This window comes from Lampris incognitus, unplaced genomic scaffold, assembly GCF_029633865.1.
Source record: "Lampris incognitus isolate fLamInc1 unplaced genomic scaffold, fLamInc1.hap2 scaffold_377, whole genome shotgun sequence".
Classification (NCBI taxonomy): domain Eukaryota; kingdom Metazoa; phylum Chordata; class Actinopteri; order Lampriformes; family Lampridae; genus Lampris; species Lampris incognitus.
In genome coordinates, this window is record NW_026611335.1 from 17,501 (window position 1) to 39,022 (window position 21,522).

A 21,522-nucleotide genomic window follows, 5' to 3' on the forward strand; every position below is an offset into this window, starting at 1 on the left:
TAACTTCACATTCCCTGCGGGTAACTTTACATTCCCTGTGGGTAACTTTACATTCCCTGTGGGTAACTTTACACTCCCTGTGGGTAACTTTACACTCCCTGCAGGTAACTTTACACTCCCTGCGGGTAACTTTACACTCCCTGTGGGTAACTTTACATTCCCTGCGGGTAACTTTACACTCCCTGCGGGTAACTTTACACTCCCTGTGGGTAACTTTACACTCCCTGCGGGTAACTTCACATTCCATGTGGGTAACTTTACATTCCCTGTGGGTAACTTTACATTCCCTGTGGGTAACTTTACATTCCCTGCAGGTAACTTTACATTCCCTGTGGGTAACTTTACATTCCCTGCGGGTAACTTTACATTCCCTGTGGGTAACTTTACATTCCCTGTGGGTAACTTTACATTCCCTGTGAGTAACTTTACATTCCCTGCAGGTAACTTTACATTCCCTGCGGGTAACTTTACATTCACTGTGGGTAACTTTACATTCCCTGTGGGTAACTTTACATTCCCTGTGGGTAACTTTACACTCCCTGTGGGTAACTTTACACTCCCTGTGGGTAACTTTACATTCCCTGTGGGTAACTTTACATTCCCTGTGAGTAACTTTACATTCCCTGAGGGTAACTTTACATTCCCTGAGGGTAACTTTACATTCCCTGTGGGTAACTTTACATTCCCTGTGGGTAACTTTACACTCCCTGTGGGTAACTTTACATTCCCTGTGGGTAACTTTACATTCCCTGTGAGTAACTTTACATTCCCTGAGGGTAACTTTACATTCCCTGCGGGAGTGAGTTTTAGTCTCGACGTGTTTTTGTTTTGCGTGAATATTTTACAGAGAATTGGCTGTGACTTTAACAAACGTGGAGTGGGAAAGCAGAGTCCTGTATCTGTCACTCAAACCTCCAACCCCACTGTCCACAGAGGAGAGACACCCCCCCCCGACCCCCCACAACAACAAAAAACAAAAACAGACTAGTCATTGGCTGGTTGACTGGTCGCCACACCCACCGATGGTGCAGACGATGTTGGTGTTGCGGGCTGTGATTGGCTCCTGGTCGATGTTCAGCAAGCAGAGGTGCTCCAGGAACGTGTCGGCCATGCTGGCGTCCAGCTGCTGGCGCTGGATGAAGGAGTCCGGCAGCGTCATCAAGTCTGAGTAGCGCCTGATGTAAGCTGTAGATGGGGACAGATGGGTGTAGATGTCTGGGTGAGGCCTCGGGTGACACCAAACTCACAAGAGCTGCTGGCTTCAAATCTACAAGACTACAAATAGTATATGCATTCGTGATCGAGGGTGCAGACAAATACGATGATGTACAGCAAAACATTCAAATATACGAGACTGTCGTCCGCCAAAAAGCCGCCCCGTAGGTGGCTTGTACAAGCAGCTTATTACGACCCGCAGTGAGGTTTTAAGCGACTTCCTGGCGGTCCTGTGTAATTATAATACGCCACCTTCCCTGTCACAGTAAGCGTCTCCTTCCATAAGCTATCGTTGCTGTTTTAAAAACCCACAACGCACAGAGGCAAAAAGTATCTGTGTCATATCTCCTGCCGCCGGTAGGGGCGCTAATTTAGGAAACGCTGCTGTGGGTCGTATTGGAGGACAAACGACCTCTGTGGTCGTATAGGTTGGAGGACTTGTTGCCCTTGTGTGTTGACTGCATTGTCTCTGTCCCCACCACACGACAATACATTTCAACAAGTCCTCCAACCCAGACGACCGCAGAGGTCGTTTGTCCTCCAATACGACCCACAGCAGCGTTTCCTAAATTAGTGCCCCCTAGCGGCGGCATAAGATATGCCACACATACTTTTCGCCTCTGTGCATTGTGGGTTTTTAAAACAATGTGAGAACAATAGAACATGTAGTCAGTGTGTTTTTGTGTAGTTTCTCCGTCTAGTACAGTAAGTAAGATTGCTATTGGCAGCACGTTTACTATGAATGACGTCATAAGAGCTAACTTAACGTTAGCCAACAGTTAGCAAGTCAGCTAGTGTGGACGTTATAACCGCTATGTGACGTTAAACTTTGCTTTTATTAATATTCCTTCTCACGAGAGCTTATGGCAGGAGGTGCTTATTGTTACAGGGGAAGTGACGTAGTATAGCTACGCAGGACCGCCAGGAAGTAGCTGAAAGCCTCACTACAGGTGGTAATAAGCTGCTTGTACAAACCACCTGCGGGGTGGCTTTTTGGTGGAGCGCAGTCCCCACGAGGGATAACATCCTGACATTAAGGAAAGGGAGAGTGGTGGCGGTGGGGGGTGGGGTAGGGTGGCGTGGGGGTTTACATGCCACACGCTGACATTCAGCGTAGTAAGCAGAGGGGCTGTGAGACAGCAGCAGATCTCTGCTGTGTAAAGCCGAGGTTGACATTTGAAAAGACACAGCGAAGCCTGATCATTACACAAGATCTGCATACGCACGCACGCACATGCACACACGCACACACACACACAGTAAAATGACTTCCGTGTTTCTTGCACTAATGACAAGCTGCGTGCTTCAAAATTAAAACAGCACGTGGTCTTGTCACACACTGGACCGTTCAGGGTCCGTATGGCAAGGAACTGATTCACTTCCGCCATTTTCACGGCATGCAGGAAACGGGCGTGTGACGTCACGGATCGCTATGGCTACGAGCTGTGCACATCCGTTACCATGGGCGATGCAGCGGCGCCATCAGCATCAGCATCTTTCTGCCTCATGAACAGGGTGCAGCATGCACGTTAGCTGCAGACCCTCAGGACTGGTCCCCCGTTATGACCCCGCGTGCAGCGAATGATGATCACAACAGGCTCCACCCATGTGGTGCCTTTCCACAGCTCGAGCTCGCTTCCCAGAATGAACAATAAAGTGAAGGGCGCAGCAAAAGGATCTCGTGGGGCAATGCGGCAGCAGAATAACGTTACGACAAATAAGCCGTGAAAACCACAAGACCTCAGGGCGACGGGGGCGGGGGGCTGTTACACGGCCCAAGGGGCAGGAGGGCAGAAAGCCTTGTTACCACAAAGAATGGCGGTAGTTTTTGGGATGTGGATCCCAGATAGCAGAACTGCTGTGGCCCGGACCCGTCCAACACCCGACACTTCACCCGGCCCACATACCACGTGGAATGATGGCACTTGGGCGATCCGCTCCTGTTTGCCAGATCTGGGCCAGAACCAAGCCATAGCAACGCTGCATGTGCCACATATTTGCCAAAGGTGGCCATATTTGTTTTGTGATATTTGGGCCATATTCACCATTTACCACACGGGGCACTTCAGGGTCACATCCAGATTACATGTTGCCCAGAGCACCGCATCTTTGCCAAAAAAAGGCCCACATTTGATTTGTCATATTTGGGCCATATTTGCTGTCATACATGTGGGCCACTTCAGGCTCACATCCATTTTGTCAGGGCCAGAAAAAGACCATCAGCGCCACATCATCGCTTGAAGCAGCCCACATCCGGATGCTGTCTGGGTGAGAATAGGATCACCATCTGAAGGGTGGTTATAGATCGATTGGTATCTTAAAAGTTGGAAAGCTGGGCATCCGGGTAGCATAGCAATCTGTTCTGTTACCTACCAACATGGGGATCACCGGTTCGAATCCCCGTGTTAGCTCCGGCTTGGTCGGGCATCCCTACAGACACAATTGACCGTGTCTGAGGGTGGGAAGCCTGGTGTGGGTATGTGTCCTGGTCGCTGCACTAGCGCCTCCTCTGGTCGGTCGGGGCGTCTGTTCAGGGGGAGGGGAAACTGGGGGAATAGCGTGATCCTCCCACGCGCTACGTCCCCCTGGTGAAACTCCTCACTGTCAGGTGAAAAGAAGCGGCTGGCGACTCCACATGTATGGGAGGAGGCATGTCTGCAGCCCTCCCCGGATCGGCAGAGGGGGTGGAGCAGAGACCGGGACGGCTCAAAAGAGTGGGGTAATTGGCCAAGTACAATTGGGGATAAAAAGGGGCAACCAACCCCACCCCCCCCAAAAAAAATGGGGGGAGGCGAACCCTTTCCTTCACCTATAGCAGACACTCAACCCAAAAGAACGGACAGCACCCCAAAGTATGTTTGCTGGATCCCGTCCGTGGTTGTTGAGAAGGGGATGAACCCCGTCACCTCCCCGCCTGAAGTCTTCAGCCACACAAAATGCACCACGCACAACTTCAGGAGTCTGAGCCCTTTGGCAGCGATTCTGATGCTTCACACTCGATCCTGCTTCTTAAAATGACTCTTCCTTGGAAAAACGCTCTAAATAATCTGAAGAGCAACTCCTTCACCTCCTTCACCTCCATGTGCAGTCTGACAGCATTCGAACGCGACAGCCTCGTTGTCAAAACGCAAATTTGGATTTCTGCTGTAAACAGCAGGAAAATCTAAACATGTGCAGTGATCCCAGTGTTGGTGGGCAACGGAATCGACTGCCACGCCATACAGACGCCCCATCTTCCCTAATGTATCCCTAAAAACTACAGTTTCCATGTGTCCGCAGTGACTGAAGGAGAGGAGCACAAATTACTTCGACTTAAATGGCGAAAACATCTATCCATCCATCCATCCATCCATCCATTATCCAAGCCGCTTATCCAAATCGGGGTCGCGGGGATGCTGGAGCCTATCCCAGCAGTCATTGGGTGGCAGGTGGAGAGACATTTATTTTGGCACAACATCTCCAGACAGCTGCTCGTGCAGTTGTTCTGCAGCAGGTGGACTCGTGAGGCCGTCCGTGTAGAACAGTGACTGTAGCACAGCCGCCGTGAGTCAGAAACCAGTTTTCTTGCAAAGGTCAGAAGTGCCTACGCCGCTTTGCAGGCACGTTCCATCAACGTCTGCCATCGCCATCGGTACACAAGCCACGTGTCACCACAAAACCGAAGACTGTCCCAGTAACGACGACACGCTTCTGAGCGGTTATTGGCCGATAATTTTACCCCTGGTAAAATTTAACTTAACCTTGTGAGAATCCACCATCTTCAACATTGCAGATATTTTAAGCGCCCTCTGTTCAAGAAAAATCAACACCCCAGTTGGCATGATAGACAGCTCGGTAGCATTCATGTCCGCCCCCACTTAACACAAGTCAACCCGGTCTCACCAATCTGCGCACAAACAACACCATGTTACACTTCACGTGCAATACATACGCCAACATCCAGTTTTGTGTGCAGCTGATTCGCCAGTCCTTTCCATTAACTTCTGTGGAGAGCTGATGCATCCAGATACCACACATCACCTTGAATGGTCATGACGTCACCAGCAAGTCTCAGTTCACCCAGTTCACCTGAAGCGCGGGCATCCACGACCAGGGTTAGGGTCAGGGTTAGGGTTAGGGTTAGAGTTAGGGTTAGAGTCAGGGTTATGGTTAGGGTCAGGGTCAGGGTTAGGATCAGGGACAGGGTTAGGATTAGGATCAGGATCAGGGTTAGGGTTACAGTTAGGGTCAGGGTTAGGATTAGGATCAGAGTCAGGTTTAGGGTCAGGTTTAAGGTTAGGGTCAGGTTTAGGGTTAGGGTTAGGGTTGGAGTTAGGGTTAGGATAAGGGTCAGGTTTAGGGTTAGGGTCAGGGTTAGGATCAGGGTCAGGGTTAGGGTCAGAGTTAGAGTCAGGGTCAGGGTTAGGTCAGGGTCAGGGTTAGGGTAAGGGTCAGGGTTAGGGTCAGAGTTAGAGTCAGGGTCAGGGTTAGGTCAGGGTTAGGGTCAGGTTTAGGGTTAATAAAATAACTAAAATACTATGTTAATACCATGATTTAATTATAAAGAAGACTGTGTCCCTTCTCTGCCTGGTTGTGGAGGTCCGTGCAGGGAAGGGGTCAGCGTATCACCTGCACACAAAACGGGATTTTGGCGTATGCGTTGCACGCAGGGCGGAAGTGTAATATGGTGTTATTTGTATGCAGATTGGTGAGACCGGACTCACCGGTCCATCACGGCCCTGTAAAGCCTGCAAGTGCTGAACACCCATTAGCATATCGAGTTTCATGTAAAGGACTTTGTACCCGACTAAGTGCTGGACTCAAATGCATTCATCTTACAGCATGTCACAGTCAGGCGAGCCCGCGGTTTTCTCCCACCACAGAGAGGGTGAGGGAGGAGCAGATGGGAGGAGGAGATGAGAGGAGGAGACGACCACAGAGCCACACCGACAAGGTCAATGCTGACAGCTCAGCGGGAGCGAGGAGGTGAGAGGAGAGGAGATGGAAGGAGGCCGGCTGACAGTAAATGAGGAGTTTAATGTCCGTCTATTTTGGGAGGGAACAACAACTTACCTCAGGTACACCTCCCTGCCTCCTGCGTCTGCGTCTCCAAATTACCCATTAAATCTCATTTATCCCACTATAAATACCAGAGTAATGGGGTTTTAGTAACGAGGTCTTCTGTTCAGAACTGGTTTTTTACTTTTTCTTAAGCGAGCTCCTCCGACGCAGACCTCTGGGACGAACGGAGAGAAACGGAGGACAAAGCTGACAGGCCAGAGGAGGAACATGGTGGATGGGAGGCAGCAGGTTGTGAATGTGGATGACTTTATCCAGATCTCTAGAGCTGTCAGTGTCTTCTCTTCTCCTCCTCTCTGTCTGTCTCTCTCTCTCTCTCTGTCTGTCTCTCTCCCTCTATCTCGCTCCCTCTCTGTCTCCCTCTGTCTCTCTCACCACCTCCCTGTGACCCAGTTCTGCTGCTCTGCTGCACACATCATTAAATGTCCCACTGAGATCTCTGACACATCCCAGAGTACACGCACACACATGCACGCACACGCGCACACACACACACACACACACACACACACACACACACTTACCTGCAAACGTGCATGCATGCACGTTTACATACACACACACACACATGTGCACACAAAGTTACCTGCAATCACAAACCTGCATGCATGCACGTTTGCATTTACCTGCATGCATGCATGTACACACGTATACATACATACACACATGCACACAGTTCCCTGCAAATACACACCTGCATGCACATACACACACACGCACACACACACACATACCTGTAAGAGCCAAGCTGACTAACAATAAGGCAGACTGGTTCAGAGGCAGTGGTGTTGCAACATGTCACTCAGTGCACAGCCTATATGACCCCATGTAGCCCAGGAAGGAGGTGTAGGGCTGAGGGGGAGGGCCACAATACACCAGGAAGGAGGTGTAGGGCTGAGGAGGGGCCACAATACACCAGGAATATAGACACGTTACTCTGGGTTACCTCTCACATGAGCAGAGGTCAGTGTGGGTGTGTGTGTGGGTGGGTGGGTGTGTCTATGTGATTGGTCAGTGAACCCAAGGTTGAAGGGGGGATGACTGAGAACTCTCTCCAGTCATGACTCCACACCTAAGCCCAAAAAGCATCAACTCCCCTGTGGGGTATTATCCAAACCACAAGTTAAAAAAGTGTAACCGAGCAGTCTGCATGGATGAATAATGCAGTGTCGCGTGACCGCTCGTGGGGCTGCGCTGTTTAATTAAACGGGAGGAAACGGACAAATCGCAGGTACCTGCACCGAAACGCACCACATTATGGACACCCGGGGAGCCTCTGTGACTCAACCCGGGCCGACTCCTACAGCGCTCAGCTTTATCAACCCCCTCAACTCCCACAACTTGGTTAATTTTTAATCACAGATCGGCAGAGACTACAAAGTCACCTCTAAAGTGTTAACCGGCTGAGTCTGATGACACACAGAGAGACACAACTTACTGCACTACTTCGTCTGTAATGCAACATGGCGCACTTACCCATTTTGACCAAGCGCCCTTCTGCACAAACCTTTCGGCAACGGGAGCAGACAATCCACTGGCCACTTCCTTTCTGCTGCGCTGCTACGGCTGCAAAACCTGTCCACTGTAAAGTTTACACCGTAAAGTTTACACCGTAAAGTTTACACGTCGTCCTTTTGACAAAGCTGAGGCCACCTTCCTGTCATTATGACACACTGTGCTCAATCTCCCCACTTTTGTTTAACTTCTCTCTCTCTCTCTGTCGCTCTCCCTCCCTCCCTCCCTCCCTCCCTCTTTGTTTTTTTTACGTCCGACCCCTCCGCTGGCCCCTCATCTCCCCACCCCCTCACACCACGTTGGAGCGTGCCCACTTCATGCCGCTGATGGGTGATTAGAGGTGGAGGAGTGGAGGTGGGGATCAGAGCACAACCGGGCCACTTGTGGACGATAAAATGAATTCATGTGCTTCAACGTCACCGATTCATTCCACTCATCCCGTCCCTGTCGCCCACTTCAGGGTGTCACCGAGTATGTCACCCACTGGAGAACGGGCGAATCAAACACCGCCTTAACTTCAGCTCTGACGGAGAGCGGACGTAGATTGAAAATAGACAGCGAGCGGGAGATCCGGTGAGACGGTGGCACGCCAAGCAGATGCGTGGTTTTTTTCCTCCCTCACTTTGGATGCCACACTTGGTCATAGATGAGCCTTGCTCTGGAAGCCTATTTGACTTCTGAAGAAGGTTGAGCTACAGGTGAAAGGTTTTACTGCAGGTGCAAAGGGGCTTAAACATTTACTGTTTTAAAGTGTCATCCTTTTTACAGCCCTCAAGATGCGCTCCAACACACCCAGATAGCAGAACTGCTGTGGCCCGGACCCGTCCCACACCCGACACTTTCATCCGGCCCACATACCGCGTGGAATGATGGCACCTGGGTGGTCCGCTCCTGTTTGCCAGATCTGGGCCAGAACCAAGCCATAGCAGTGCTGCATGTGTCACATATTTGCCAAAGGTGGCCATATTTGTTTGGTGATATTTGGGCCATATTCACCATTTACCACACGGGGCACTTCAGGGTCACATCCAGATCACATGTTGCCCAGAGCACCGCATCTTTGCCAAAAAAGGCCCACATTTGATGTGGCATATTTGGGCCATATTTGCTATCATACATGTGGGCCACTTCAGGCTCACATCCATTTTGTCAGGGCCAGAAGAAGGCCACCAGTGCCGCATCACTGCCTGAAGTGGCCCACATCCGGATGCTGTCTGGGTATCTCCCCCACGCCTCTGGGCGCACGCACTTCCGATGGCCTCACGGTGTCACCATCCCACTTCTGACACCACTGTAGCGAATCCGGGGGGGGGGGCGCAGCCGTGAAGCGCCGCAGCAGGGACGCGAACCCGGGTCTCCCGCACCGCGGACGACTACGTTAACCAGTCGACTAAAGGGGCCAAAAATACTTATCCGTGCACGTTACAGTACTTTTAGGATGCTCCGCTTCGACCGCCTCGCTATTCCAAAAGGTTGACGCTAGATCCAACGGCGTGTAGGCACGGAAGTAGACGTGATTGGTTGTTGGTCAGGGGTTAAACTCCTTTTGAATTTCCATTGTTAGCAAGTGCTAACTTTAGCTATCGTTACAGTACGACGTGGCAGCGTTGAGGTCCGGTGTGAGCTAGCTAGCTGAACGCTTCACTGCGCATCGTCTGTTTGTCAAGTCGGTGCGCGTCGACGTTCCGCGCAGCCAATCAGGGCCACTTCCGTGCCGACGCCCCGTTGCGTCGGGCGTCAACCATTTAAAAACGGTAGAGGCTAGTTCCCGTCGATGCAGAGACCGGAGATGGAGTAGAGAACGGTCAACTGAGCATGCGCGAAATGCCTCTACCACGCCTCCACACGCCCCGCGTAGCATCCAGGCGCTGGGATTCTAGGAAGCCCCGCCCCCTACTCTGCGTCTGATTAGCCGACTTTAACCCTAACCCCGCCCTAACCCTAACCTACCCAAACAACGGAGGCGACGAGTACTTGCGCATGCTCAGTTGACCGTTCTCTGCATCGACGGGAACCAGCCTCTACCGTTTAAAAATGCCGGGTGATATCCCATGCGCGCATTGATGACGCAAGACACGTTTCTCTGACCAATCAGAGGTCCGCATTGATTTTGGTTCCCGCGGTAGTTTTTTTGGAACCGCGACAAAGGCGGTACCAGAAAAGAGGCAACGGTTACCAAGATGCCGGAACTTTCCAGTGACGGAAAACGAAAAAAGGGCGAGTCGAGTCGAGTTGAGCCGAGCCGAGCCGAGCCGAGCCGGTACCATGTAGTGGAAAAGGGGCATAACAGTTAACAAGGCTACGGGTCTATCACTCCGCAGCTGAGGATTATTCTAGACCAGTGTTTCTCAACCGGGGCTCCGCGGACCCCTAGTGGTCCGTGGTGTAATTGCAAGGGGTCAGTGAAAATAAAATATCTTTAAAAAAAAGATCCTATGACATTTATAGAAATAGGATTATTTTACTCAAATGTGACTGAGACCTTTATCTACCTAAGCTATAAAGGGTAACAGGACTTTTTTCTCTAGTTACATCTGTTTCACAAGTGTAATTTATTGTATTTTAATAAGAGATCTCGCTCCCGTTTGCATTGTTAAAAGTTACTGAATACATATTCTGTTGTTACATATATCTGAAAGTTACTGAATACATATTCTGTGTTGTTACATATATCTGAAAGTTACTGCATACATATTCTGTTTTGTTACATATAGTATCTGAAAGTTACTGCATACATATTCTGTTTTGTTACATATATCTGAAAGTTACTGAATACATATTCTGTTGTTACATATATCTGAAAGTTACTGAATACATATTCTGTTTTGTTACATATATCTGAAAGTTACTGAATACATATTCTGTTTTGTTACATATATCTGAAAGTTACTGAATACATATTCTGTTTTGTTACATATATCTGAAAGTTACTGAATACATATTCTGTTTTGTTACATATATCTGAAAGTTACTGAATACATATTCTGTTTTGTTACATATATCTGAAAGTTACTGAATACATATTCTGTTTTGTTACATATATCTGAAAGTTACTGAATACATATTCTGTTTTGTTACATATATCTGAAAGTTACTGAATACATATTCTGTTTTGTTACATATATCTGAAAGTTACTGAATACATATTCTGTTTTGTTACATATATCTGAAAGTTACTGCATAAGAATTCTGTTTGTTAACTATATCTAAGTTACAACTGAAAGCTCTTATTTTCGCCCCAAAGAGTGAATAAATGCTATAATGCAATTTAAAATGCAGTTTCTACTGTTTCTATCAAATTGCAACCCCCCCCCCCAAGATCAGGTGGAGGGGTCCTCAGGGTAGATCAAAAATACGCAGGGGGTCCAGCACCCCAAAAAGGTTGAGAACCACTGTTCTAGACAACAGCCAATCAAACCACGTGACACTGCACATCCGACAACATTCGACGTGTTGTCAGATGTGCATCCGCATGGATAAACTACATTTCCCAGCATTGTGTGTGTATATTGCGTGTTTTTCCATACAGACATTTTGTCCGATCCCCAAACTTTTTAAGGTCTGTTTTTCATCAAATTTGAACCACTTCGTGCAAACTTGCAGGTTCCAAATTTTTAGATTCGAGGAGGATCCATGTGCACTTGCACACCCATGCAAACAATCTCTCTCTCTCTCTCTCTCTCGAGAGAGAGAGGGGGGGGGGGTGTAAATGAGTAGCCAGAGCACAGACAGACCTTTGAACCCTGGGCTGACTACAGAGGATTTCCGCGGCGGCGCCACTGCCCTGCAGAAGACACACCTGGGGTGACGTCATCGGCCAATAAACGATCACCCGACGGGGGGCCACGGCTCAGCCGGTCTACGTTAGGACTCGATCACATTCATGCGATTATAACAAATTAAACATGTCCAACCTGACGGCGTTCAAACCAGAGAACACAAGCACATGTCAATAGATGGCCAGGCCAGCTTTGATCATGCGGTCCTCCGTTATCAAATCCTTCGTTAACTGCACCTCCCTCACATCGGAACCCTCACACGGCCCACCGCTATGAAAGCGTTGCCTCGCCCGGCGGAAGGCCCCTCCGCCGGCTCCGCTCCTGGGCCGGTCTGTCAGGGGAGAAAGAGCCGTGCGGACGGATCGATAACCTGCGGGCCGATAAACGCAAACGGCAAAGGAGGTCGGACCGCTGTAAGAGAGACTCGTGAGAAAGAAGCCGGGAGGAGGATAATAATAAAAAACACAAGACTTGTGCCGTAACGCAACAATGTAACAATGTTACAATGTTACAATGTAACCCCTGTATAAGACGCACTGTGGTATACACGCAAGTCATGTTGTCTAAGTGTTAGGAAGAGGACCACCAACCTGCAGGGTTCGGGAAGCGGCGGGCCGCGACTGAGCGGTGTGGAGCTGAGCAGGTAAACGAGGAGGGCGGCGCTGGTGGGAATTTTACAGCGCCATCTGCCGGACACTCGCGGTAGTGTTAGTGTTAGTGGCAAGGGAGACAGTGCAAGGAAGACCAAGACGACAGGAATAACCAGAAGACCACCGTGTTTATTGGGGGAAAGGATCACGTGATGGACTGATAAGGTGGTGAGACACTGGGAGGTCCGGTGATCGCGACGTCTCATTACTAGACCTGGACGATCCGGTAATCGACTGAGTGCAGGTGATTAATTGGCGTGCCTTGTGAACGTGCATCTGGGGGGGGGGGGGGAGGGGAGGGGGGGTCAAAGCTCGCTGAAGGTGATGCGTGGCGGAGTCTCCGGCTGGAGGATGAACCTGTATGTGGTGTCGATGTCCTCACAGGATGACACGCTGAGACGGAAACTCAGCAGGATCTGCACAGCGAGCGGGAGGAGAGGGGGGGGGAGGTAAGGGGCGAGAGCAGGGGGGTTGGAAATGGACAGCAGAGGAGAGAAACAGCTAGTAAATGTCATTAGATTAAACAGTCGTTGGGCTCAACCTTCTTCTTCTTCTTCTTCCTCTTCTTCATCGCTATTGCCCGTTTGTTTTTCTTCCTTTGTGTCGTAGCTCAGTCAACATTTTGCTCTATCCTCCATTGTCAGGGGCGGCCCAAAACGTTTTGGGGCCCCCCTTTCTGGACCCCAACCCCCGATTTGGGGGGGGGTGGTGAGTAAGTAAGAATTAAGAGTTTATTTATATAGCCCCTTTTAAAACAACGGTACAAAGTGCTGCACAAGATACAGAAAATGAACGACATACATATAGAGGTAAAAGCAGAAAAGTATCAATTACAGCCCCTTTACAGGGACAGTAAGTCCATGCGGATGGGGTTTACAGACTCAGCTGATCCAACAGGGGGACTTTTCCAGACACCCTGACGGGAAAAGCACAGTCACCCTTGGATTTGCGGAGCGAGTGGAGTATAAATAAGACACCCTGGTTGGAAGATCTGAGTGGCCTAGGGGTGGAGTAAAGATGCTAATGTTGGGAAATGTATAAAGGAGCCAGACCATGTAGGGCCTTCTATGTGACAAACGGTATCTTGAAGTCTATACTTTCCGGGGAGCCAATGAAGGGATGCGGGGATTGGTGTGATGTGGGCTCTACGATTGGTATTGGTTAGTAGCCTGGCTGCAGCGTTTTGCACGAGTTGCAGGTGGGACAGGGCTGCTTGGCTGAGACAGGAGCAGTAGTCAAAGGCGTGACAAAATTAGGGTATGGATTTGTAATTCTAGATCTCTGGTTGATAGGATTGATTTGATTTTTGCAACGTTCCAGGGTTGGGAAAAGCTGGTTTGCACAAGCTTGTTTATGTGTGGGTCAAAGTTCAGAGTTTGGCCAAGGATTACACCCAGATTTCTTTTTTGGGGGGGGGTTCCCCTTTTTCTCCCCAATTGTACTTGGCCAATTATCCCACTCTTCCGAGCCATATAGGTCAGTGCTCCACCCCCTCTGCTGATCCGGGGAGGGCTGCAGACTACCACATACCTCCTCCAATACATGTGGAGTCGCCAGCTGCTTCTTTTCACCTGACAGTGAGGAGTTTTGCCAGGGGGACGTAGCGCATGGGAGGATCACGCTATCCCCCGCCCCGTGTTCCCCCGCCCCCCTGAACAGGCGCCCTGACCGATCAGAGGAGGCGCTAGTTCAGTGATAAGGACACATACCCACATCCGGCTTCCCACCCGCAGACACGGCCAATTGTGTCTGTAGAGACACCCGACCAAGCTGGAGGTAACACAGGGATTCGAACCGGGGATCCCCGTGTTGGTAGGCAATGGAATAGACCACTATGCTACCCGGACACCACACCCAGATTTCTTGAGGAGAGTTTAACATTGGTGGCGCTGATACAGGGTTTCACTTCTGAGACAAACTTATTAGGACCAATAAGGAGAACCTCGGTTTGGTCTGAATTGAGCGGAAGGAAATTGAGGGTCATCCATTCCTTGACAGCAGCCAGGCAGTCACGAAGGGTACCGATATTACCCATATTGTTTGGTTTATCTGAAAAATACAGCTGCATGTCATCAGCATAGCAGTGGTGAGAGACGCAACTGAACTGGCTAACCAGGTTGCCTAGAAGTAGCATGTAAAGCGAGAAAAGGATGGGATGAAGGTTGAACCCTGCAGAACTCCAGTTGAGGACACAAAGTTGTCTATGCAAACCTGAAACTTCCTAGATAGATAGTAGGAGAGCCAAGTGAGAGCAGAGCCCGAGATACCAACCCACTTTTAAAATGTTCAACCAAGATGGAGTGACCAGTAGTGTCAAAAGCAGCAGCTAAGTCAAGCAGGACCAGGATTGAAGGTTCACCGTTGTCAGCTCGCAGGAGGAGGTCAACTGTATGCTGATCTTTGGCAATAGCCAATCAGACACAAGCGTTTCACTTCTTAGCTACCATGCTGAAACAACAAACCAACTTTTGGTTCCCAATTTTCAGTTTCCTGTTAAAGCAGAAACTGGACAGGAAGCCCATGGTTACAGTTTGTGGTTTCCCGGTTTTACAGGACTATTTTAATAAAAACAAAAAGAGTGACGCTTGGGGGTTGGCTGCTGACATTGATGAATTACATATTTAGCGACTAAAAGGATGTAAGCAAACTGGAGCTGCTTGCAGGAAGTACACCCACAAGCTGTCAACATCAGCGACGTGAGCGATACATCACCTCACGTCTGAACACAGCTTAGGCGGCTGCTTACTTCGCTGATGGCCGGCCCGGTCCATTTCTCACTGCATCTGAACTCCGCGTCTCCTCCTCCCTTTCCTAGTTCATGTCTTTTTTTCTTTCCCTCTTCACTCTCTTTCTCCCATCACTCACGTGCATCAGTAAGAGCTGCATCTCGTTCTCGGCGATCCTCCTGCCGATGCACTGCCTCGCCCCGAAGCCGAAGGCAATGGAGCGAAACGCGCTCTCCTCTCCTTCTCTTGCACCTCCTCCCCCTCCCGGCGCCTGCCTGCTCCTCCAACGGCTGGGGTCAAAACGCTGCGGATCCTCAAACACTTCCCGGCTCCTTCCTAAGGGGTACAGGCACGCTTGGACCATGGTCTGTGGGTGGAGAGGGCAGGTAAGGCGGAGAGACGGAGGTAGGTGGTGTATAGGGGTAGGTGGGGGGAGTGAGAGGCGACAGAAGAGGAAATGAGAAAGTGGTTTTGTTATTGACTAGAGGTGGAAAGAAAGCTGGGGAGGTGAGGGGGCAGGGCGGTGCAGCGGGAGCTGGCCAGACTTAAAACGGCAGCAGGTCTTCAAACACAAACACAAAACGGTACAGGTGTGGATTCAGTGAGTCAGAGCTGCAGCTGCCATGTGTATGTGTGTGTGTGTGTGTGTGTGTGTGTGTGTGTGTGTGTGTGTGTGTGTGTGTGTGTGTGTGTGTGTGTGTGTGTGTGTGTGTGTGTATGTGTGTGTTTGCATGCCGTGTTTTTTGTGTGATGACTTACCCCAGCGGGTATGTGGTAGTTCTGAAGAATAATATCTCTGACTGGATAACGCTGCACTGCTATTCCCACTGGGTATAATCTTACACACACACACACACACACACACACACACACACACACACACACACACACACACACACACACACACACACACACACGCACCAGAGCAGGCTAGATTTTACCAACTACGTATTTATTGTGTCACATCCAAGTCCCATCACACCATATCACTCGAGATCAGTTCACCACCTCAGCTGTTCAGGGGCTGTACTGTTCAGCAGCAGCATAACGAGTCAGCACCAGGCCCCAAGGCATCATGGTTAAAGGGCCCCGGCCTGCCCGCCACAGTCAGACGCAACATGACACCATGTCAGTAGAGAAGGAAAGAAGTGAAAGCATGTAGCTTGAAAAGGACCAGTGGCTTTAGAAGGACCAGTGGCTTTAGAAGGACCAGCAGCTTTAGAAGGACCAGCAGCTTTAGAAGGACCAGCAACTTTAGAAGGACCAGCAGCTTTAGAAGGACCAGCAGCTTTAGAAGGACCAGCAGCGTTAAAAGGACCAGCGGCTTTAGAAGGACCAGCGGCTTTAGAAGGACCAGCGGCTTTAGAAGGACCATTGGCTTTAGAAGGACCAGCAGCGTTAAAAGGACCAGCGGCTTTAGAAGGACCAGCGGCTTTAGAAGGACCAGCGGCTTTAGAAGGACCAGCGGCTTTAGAAGGACGAGTGGCTTTAGAAGGACGAGTGGCTTTAGAAGGACCAGTGGCTTTAGAAGGACCAGCGGCTTTAAAAGGACCAGTGGCTTTAAAAGGACCAGTGGCTTTAGAAGGACCAGCGACTTTAGAAGGACCAGCGGCTTTAGAAGGACCAGTGGCTTTAGAAGGACCAGCGACTTTAGAAGGACCAGTGGCTTTAGAAGGACCAGTGGCTTTAAAAGGACCAGCGGCTTTAGAAGGACCAGCGGCTTTAAAAGGACCAGCGGCTTTAGAAGGACCAGCGACTTTAGAAGGACCAGCGGCTTTAGAAGGACCAGCAGCTTTAGAAGGACCAGCGACTTTAGAAGGACCAGCGGCTTTAGAAGGACCAGCAGCTTTAGAAGGACGAGTGGCTTTAGAAGGACCAGCAACTTTAGAAGGACCAGCAGCTTTAAAAGGACCAGCGGCTTTAGAAGGACCAGTGGCTTTAGAAGGACCAGTGACTTTAGAAGGACCAGCAGCTTTAAAAGGACCAGTGGCTTTAGAAGGACCAGTGGCTTTAGAAGGACCAGTGGCTTTAGATGGACCAGCAGCTTTAGAAGGACCAGCGGCTTTAAAAGGACCAGCGGCTTTAGAAGGACCAGTGGCTTTAGAAGGACCAGCAGCTTTAGAAGGACCAGCGGCTTTAGAAGCAGTCCCTGTGGACCGCTTTCCTCTTTTGTCTCTCACGCGTCACTTGTTTGAGTTCTAGCATACTGTATATTATTTACAATCACAGTACATTAATCTATCTTAACCTAACGTAACGATCTTGCAGTGATTGAAAAAATGTACAGTATCACTTCAAACTTTGATGCATGTTAGGGTACTGATGCTGACAGCCATGATGTTTACCCCACAGTAAATGCCCGCTGGCGGGACGTCTTGTTAGCAAAGCCATTGATTAGCTCGTTAAAGTCCAGTTGTTTTGCTGAGGGGCTTTCAGCTGAGAGTCGTGCCAGGCTGTCCAGCCTCTCCTGGGACATCGCTGATCTGAGGTAGTTTTAACTAGTTTTAACTTGCCGAAAGCCCGTTAGCTGTTCCTGAAACTGAGGGCCATGACTTTCATGTTAAGCTAGGTAACGTTCATAGATATGATTTCATATGACACTGTAGCTATGATGCTGATAAATGTATGCTACTGCGTATGTGCAGTACTAGCTAGCTAGCTAACTCCTACTGTGTTCAGATAGTAGGAGTTAAGAGTTAGCTAGTACTGTAACACACGCAGTAGCACAGCTAGCTAACTCCTACTGTGTTCAGGTAGTAGGAGTTAAGAGTTAGCTAGTACTGTAACACACGCAGGAGCATAGCTAGCTAACTCCTACTGTGTTCAGGTAGTAGGAGTTAAGAGTTAGCTAGTACTGTAACACACGCAGTAGCTAGCTAGCTAACTCCTACTGCGTTCAGGTAGTAGAAGTTAAGAGTTAGCTAGTACTGTAACACACACAGTAGCTAGCCAGCTAACTCCTACTGCGTTCAGGTAGTAGAAGTTAAGAGTTAGCTAGTACTGTAACACACGCAGTAGCATAGCTAGCTAACTCCTACTGCGTTCAGGTAGTAGGAGTTAAGAGTTAGCTAGTACTGTAACACACACAGTAGCTAGCTAGCTAACTCCTACTGCGTTCAGGTAGTAGAAGTTAAGAGTTAGCTAGTACTGTAACACACACAGTAGCATAGCTAGCTAACTCCTACTGTGTTCAGATAGTAGGAGTTAAGAGTTAGCTAGTACTGTAACACACGCGGTAGCATAGCTAGCTAACTCCTACTGTGTTCAGGTAGTAGGAGTAAAGAGCTACCTAGCTAGCTGCTACCTAGCCGTGGTAGAAGGAGTTAGCTAGCCACCTTTCTTTGAAAAGCTCTAGCTCACCTTTCTTTTGGAAGAACTTATTCAACAGCTGTTTTCCCTCATCCTGCCTTCTCTCCCTCTCCCTTTCTTTCTCTGTTCTTTTCTGGAACCCAGATCTTGCTTCTTTGGGAAAGACATGACTCTGCTTGTGCTTGTATCAGCAGTCACTCGTGACAGGACTAGATGAGCTGCATTGAGAGATGCTCGTGAGGGGCGGACTAAACCATTTTGCAGCTTTTTTAAGGGGCGAGAGGGGCCTCAGAGAGCCTCCACTGTTTCTTTAAGTCCCTCAACCGATGTATTGAGCCAGTTTTAACTGAAGTTATGACACTAATTAGTTAGAAATCAAAATGTACAAACCAAAACAAACTTTTAATTTCCAGGCTTCCCAAGACCCCCCCTCCCTTCTGGCCCCTGGTAGCCCCCCCCCCCCGCCCCACTATGATCCCCCTGATAATATGACACCTTATTGTTTCCATGAGATGGAGAGGTTTGTCTTTTCCTTTATGAGAACACACACACACACACACACACACACACACACACACACACACACACACACACACACACACACACACACACACACACACACACACACACACACACACACACACACACACACACACACAAAACTCCCGACAGGAGCCGGCAGTACACGAGGAAGGCAGATGGTTGCTGTCACAGGGACCTAAAGCCAGATTTTGACCCTTGATCTCCTATTCCCCTGTGTGAAAGATGGCCCCCACTGGATGTTGTCTAATTACTGAAGAAACGTTTTTGAGGGCCGCGTTTTATCAATTGTGTTGCATTCGTACCTTAGGATCTCCTTGGTTGTGGCTTTCAGGAGCGGCACCCCCTGCAGAGCTTTCTGAGGATTGCCTTCGGCCTGCGCCCAAGATGCCTTCACCTGCTCCCTGATGGTCTCCTGCACCTCTGGGTTACGGCCGAGTTCATACAGGGCAAACTGCAGGGGCACCGCTGTCTGGAGAGACGACCGTCTCAGAGATTACAGTGGGACATGCATTCTGTGACTGAGAGGTAAAACAACACAATCATGACTTATGAACATCATCTCTCTCTGCTACTATATCTACTACTACTATATCTACTACTACATCTACTACTACTACTACTACTACTACTTTTGGCTGCTCCCGTTAGGGGGCGCCACAGCGGATCATCCGTCTCCATCTCTTCCTGTCCTCTGCATCTTCCTCTGTCACACCAGCCACCTGCATGTCCTCTCTCACCACATCCATAAACCTCCTCTTTGGCCTTCCTCTTCTCCTCTTCCCTGGCAGCTCCATATTCAGCATCCTTCTCCCAATATACCAGCATCTCTCCTCCACACATGTCCAAACCATCTCCATCTAGTCTCTCTTGCTTTGTCTCCAAACCCTCCAACCTGAGCTGTCCCTCTAATATACTCCTTCCTAATCCTGTCCTCCTTCATCACTCCCAGTGAAAATCTTATCATCTTCATCTCTGCCACCTCCACCTCCACCTCCTGTCTTTTCATCAGTGCCACTGTCTCCAAACCATATAACATAGCTGGTCTCACAACCATCTTGTAAACCTTCCCTTTAACTCTTGCTGGTACCCTTCTGTCACACATCACTCCTGACACTCTTCTCCACCCACTCCACCCTGCCTGCACTCTCTTCTTCACCTCTCTTCTTCACCTCCCTCCTGCACTCCCGTTACTTTGGACAGTCGACCCCAAGTATTTAAACTCATCCACTTTCGCCACCTCTACTCCTTGCATCCTCACCATTCCACTGTCCTCCCTCTCATTCACACATAGGTATTCCGTCTTGCTCCAACTGACTTCCATTCCTCTTCTCTCCAGTGCATACCTCCACCTCTCCAGGCTCTCCTCCACCTGCTCCCTACTCTCACTACAGATCACAATGTCATCCAGCGAACATCATCGTCCATGGAGACTCCTGCCTGATCTCGTCCGTCAACCTGTCCATCACCACTGCAAACAAGAAAAGGGCTCAGAGCCGATCCTTGATGTAACCCCACCTCCACCTTGACCCCATCTGTCATTCCTACCACCACCTCACCACTGTCACACTGCCCTCTTACATATCCTGCACCACTCCTACATACCTCTCTGCAACTCCCAACTTCCTCATACAATACCACACCTCCTCTCTCGGCACCCTGTCATAAGCTTTCTCTAAATCCACTATATATACATTTATATATATATATACACACACACACACACATTATATAATATATACATATATACACACACACACACACACACACACATATATATATATATATATATATACATATACATATATACTTTATAATACTGAGCAGCCCTCTGTGTGTCTTGTGTCTCTGAAACGGTGGCAAAATTGTGCGGAAAAGTGTTCGCCAGTGACACAGTATAAGATATATAAACAGATGAAGACTAAAAGATAAAGTTAAAAAAAGAAGAAGAGCAGGAGTATCAACATATCTACAGACATCCAGTGGGTATCCAGGTTCAGGTGGGCAACAGCTTGGACAAAGAAGCAGTTTTTTGAGCCTGGTAGTGCGGGCTCTGAGGCTCCTGTAGCGCCCCCCAGAGGGCAGGGGGGAGAACAGTCCATGGTTGGGGGTGGGTGGGGTCTCTGCTGATGCTCAGACCCCTTCGAAGGCAGCATTTGTGATAAATGTCTATGGCTGGGAGCTGGGTACCGGTGATGTGCTGGGTCGCCCTTGACGACCCGCTGCAGAGCTTTCTGGTCTACTGAGGAGGTGCTGCCGTACCACACTGAGATGCAGATGGTCAGGATGCTCTCTATGGTGCAGGGGTAGAAGTTTGGGGAGCTAGACGGGCGCTCCTCAGCCTCCTCAGGAAATGCTGGCGTTGTTGGGCCTTTTTCACAAGGGCCTGGGGGTTTGATGTCCAGGAGAGGTCCTCGCTGATGTGGACTCCAAGGAATTTAAAGGTGGAGACACGCTCCACTTCCACCCCACTGATGTGTATGGGGGAGTGGCTGCAGCTTCTAGACCTCCTGAAGTCCACAATCAGCTCCTTGTCTTCTGCACATTGAGCTCCTTGGTATGTGCATTGTTGCTTGTGTTTCATTATCCAATGAAGCGCCTCTGAGTGCAGCAGCAAACCAGGAAGTCAGGGTTGCAGTTTACACCTCCGTGGATTGTCTAGCCGTGACATCACTGGCGCTCACTTTCCCACACAACTCCAGCAGTGTTACAGACACACACAGACGACAG

At 49.5% G+C, this 21,522-nt stretch overlaps 2 protein-coding genes across 2 annotated transcripts in view; both read right to left on the reverse strand.

Moving 5' to 3' along the window:
- Positions 1-7,949, reverse strand: part of pklr (pyruvate kinase L/R) — a gene marked incomplete at its 3' end in the record, with an annotated part of 25,445 nt that extends 17,496 nt beyond the window's left edge. Inside the window, exons 1-2 of the mRNA XM_056302035.1 lie at positions 7,750-7,949; positions 1,021-1,185 (exon numbers count right to left, since the gene is read on the reverse strand). Of these exons, the coding sequence (XP_056158010.1) occupies positions 1,021-1,185; positions 7,750-7,753 (169 nt within the window). The remainder of the gene's footprint in view (positions 1-1,020; positions 1,186-7,749) is intronic.
- A 4,556-nt stretch (positions 7,950-12,505) lies between these two features.
- LOC130133505 (cytochrome P450 11B, mitochondrial-like) lies at positions 12,506-19,264 on the reverse strand (the record flags this gene model as incomplete). The annotated part of the gene is made up of 4 exons (XM_056302037.1): positions 12,506-12,633; positions 15,083-15,310; positions 15,703-15,781; positions 19,098-19,264. Coding segments are annotated over 4 exons (585 nt in total), but the record flags the coding sequence as incomplete, so codon positions are not given.
- Between the last annotated feature and the right edge of the window lie 2,258 nt (positions 19,265-21,522).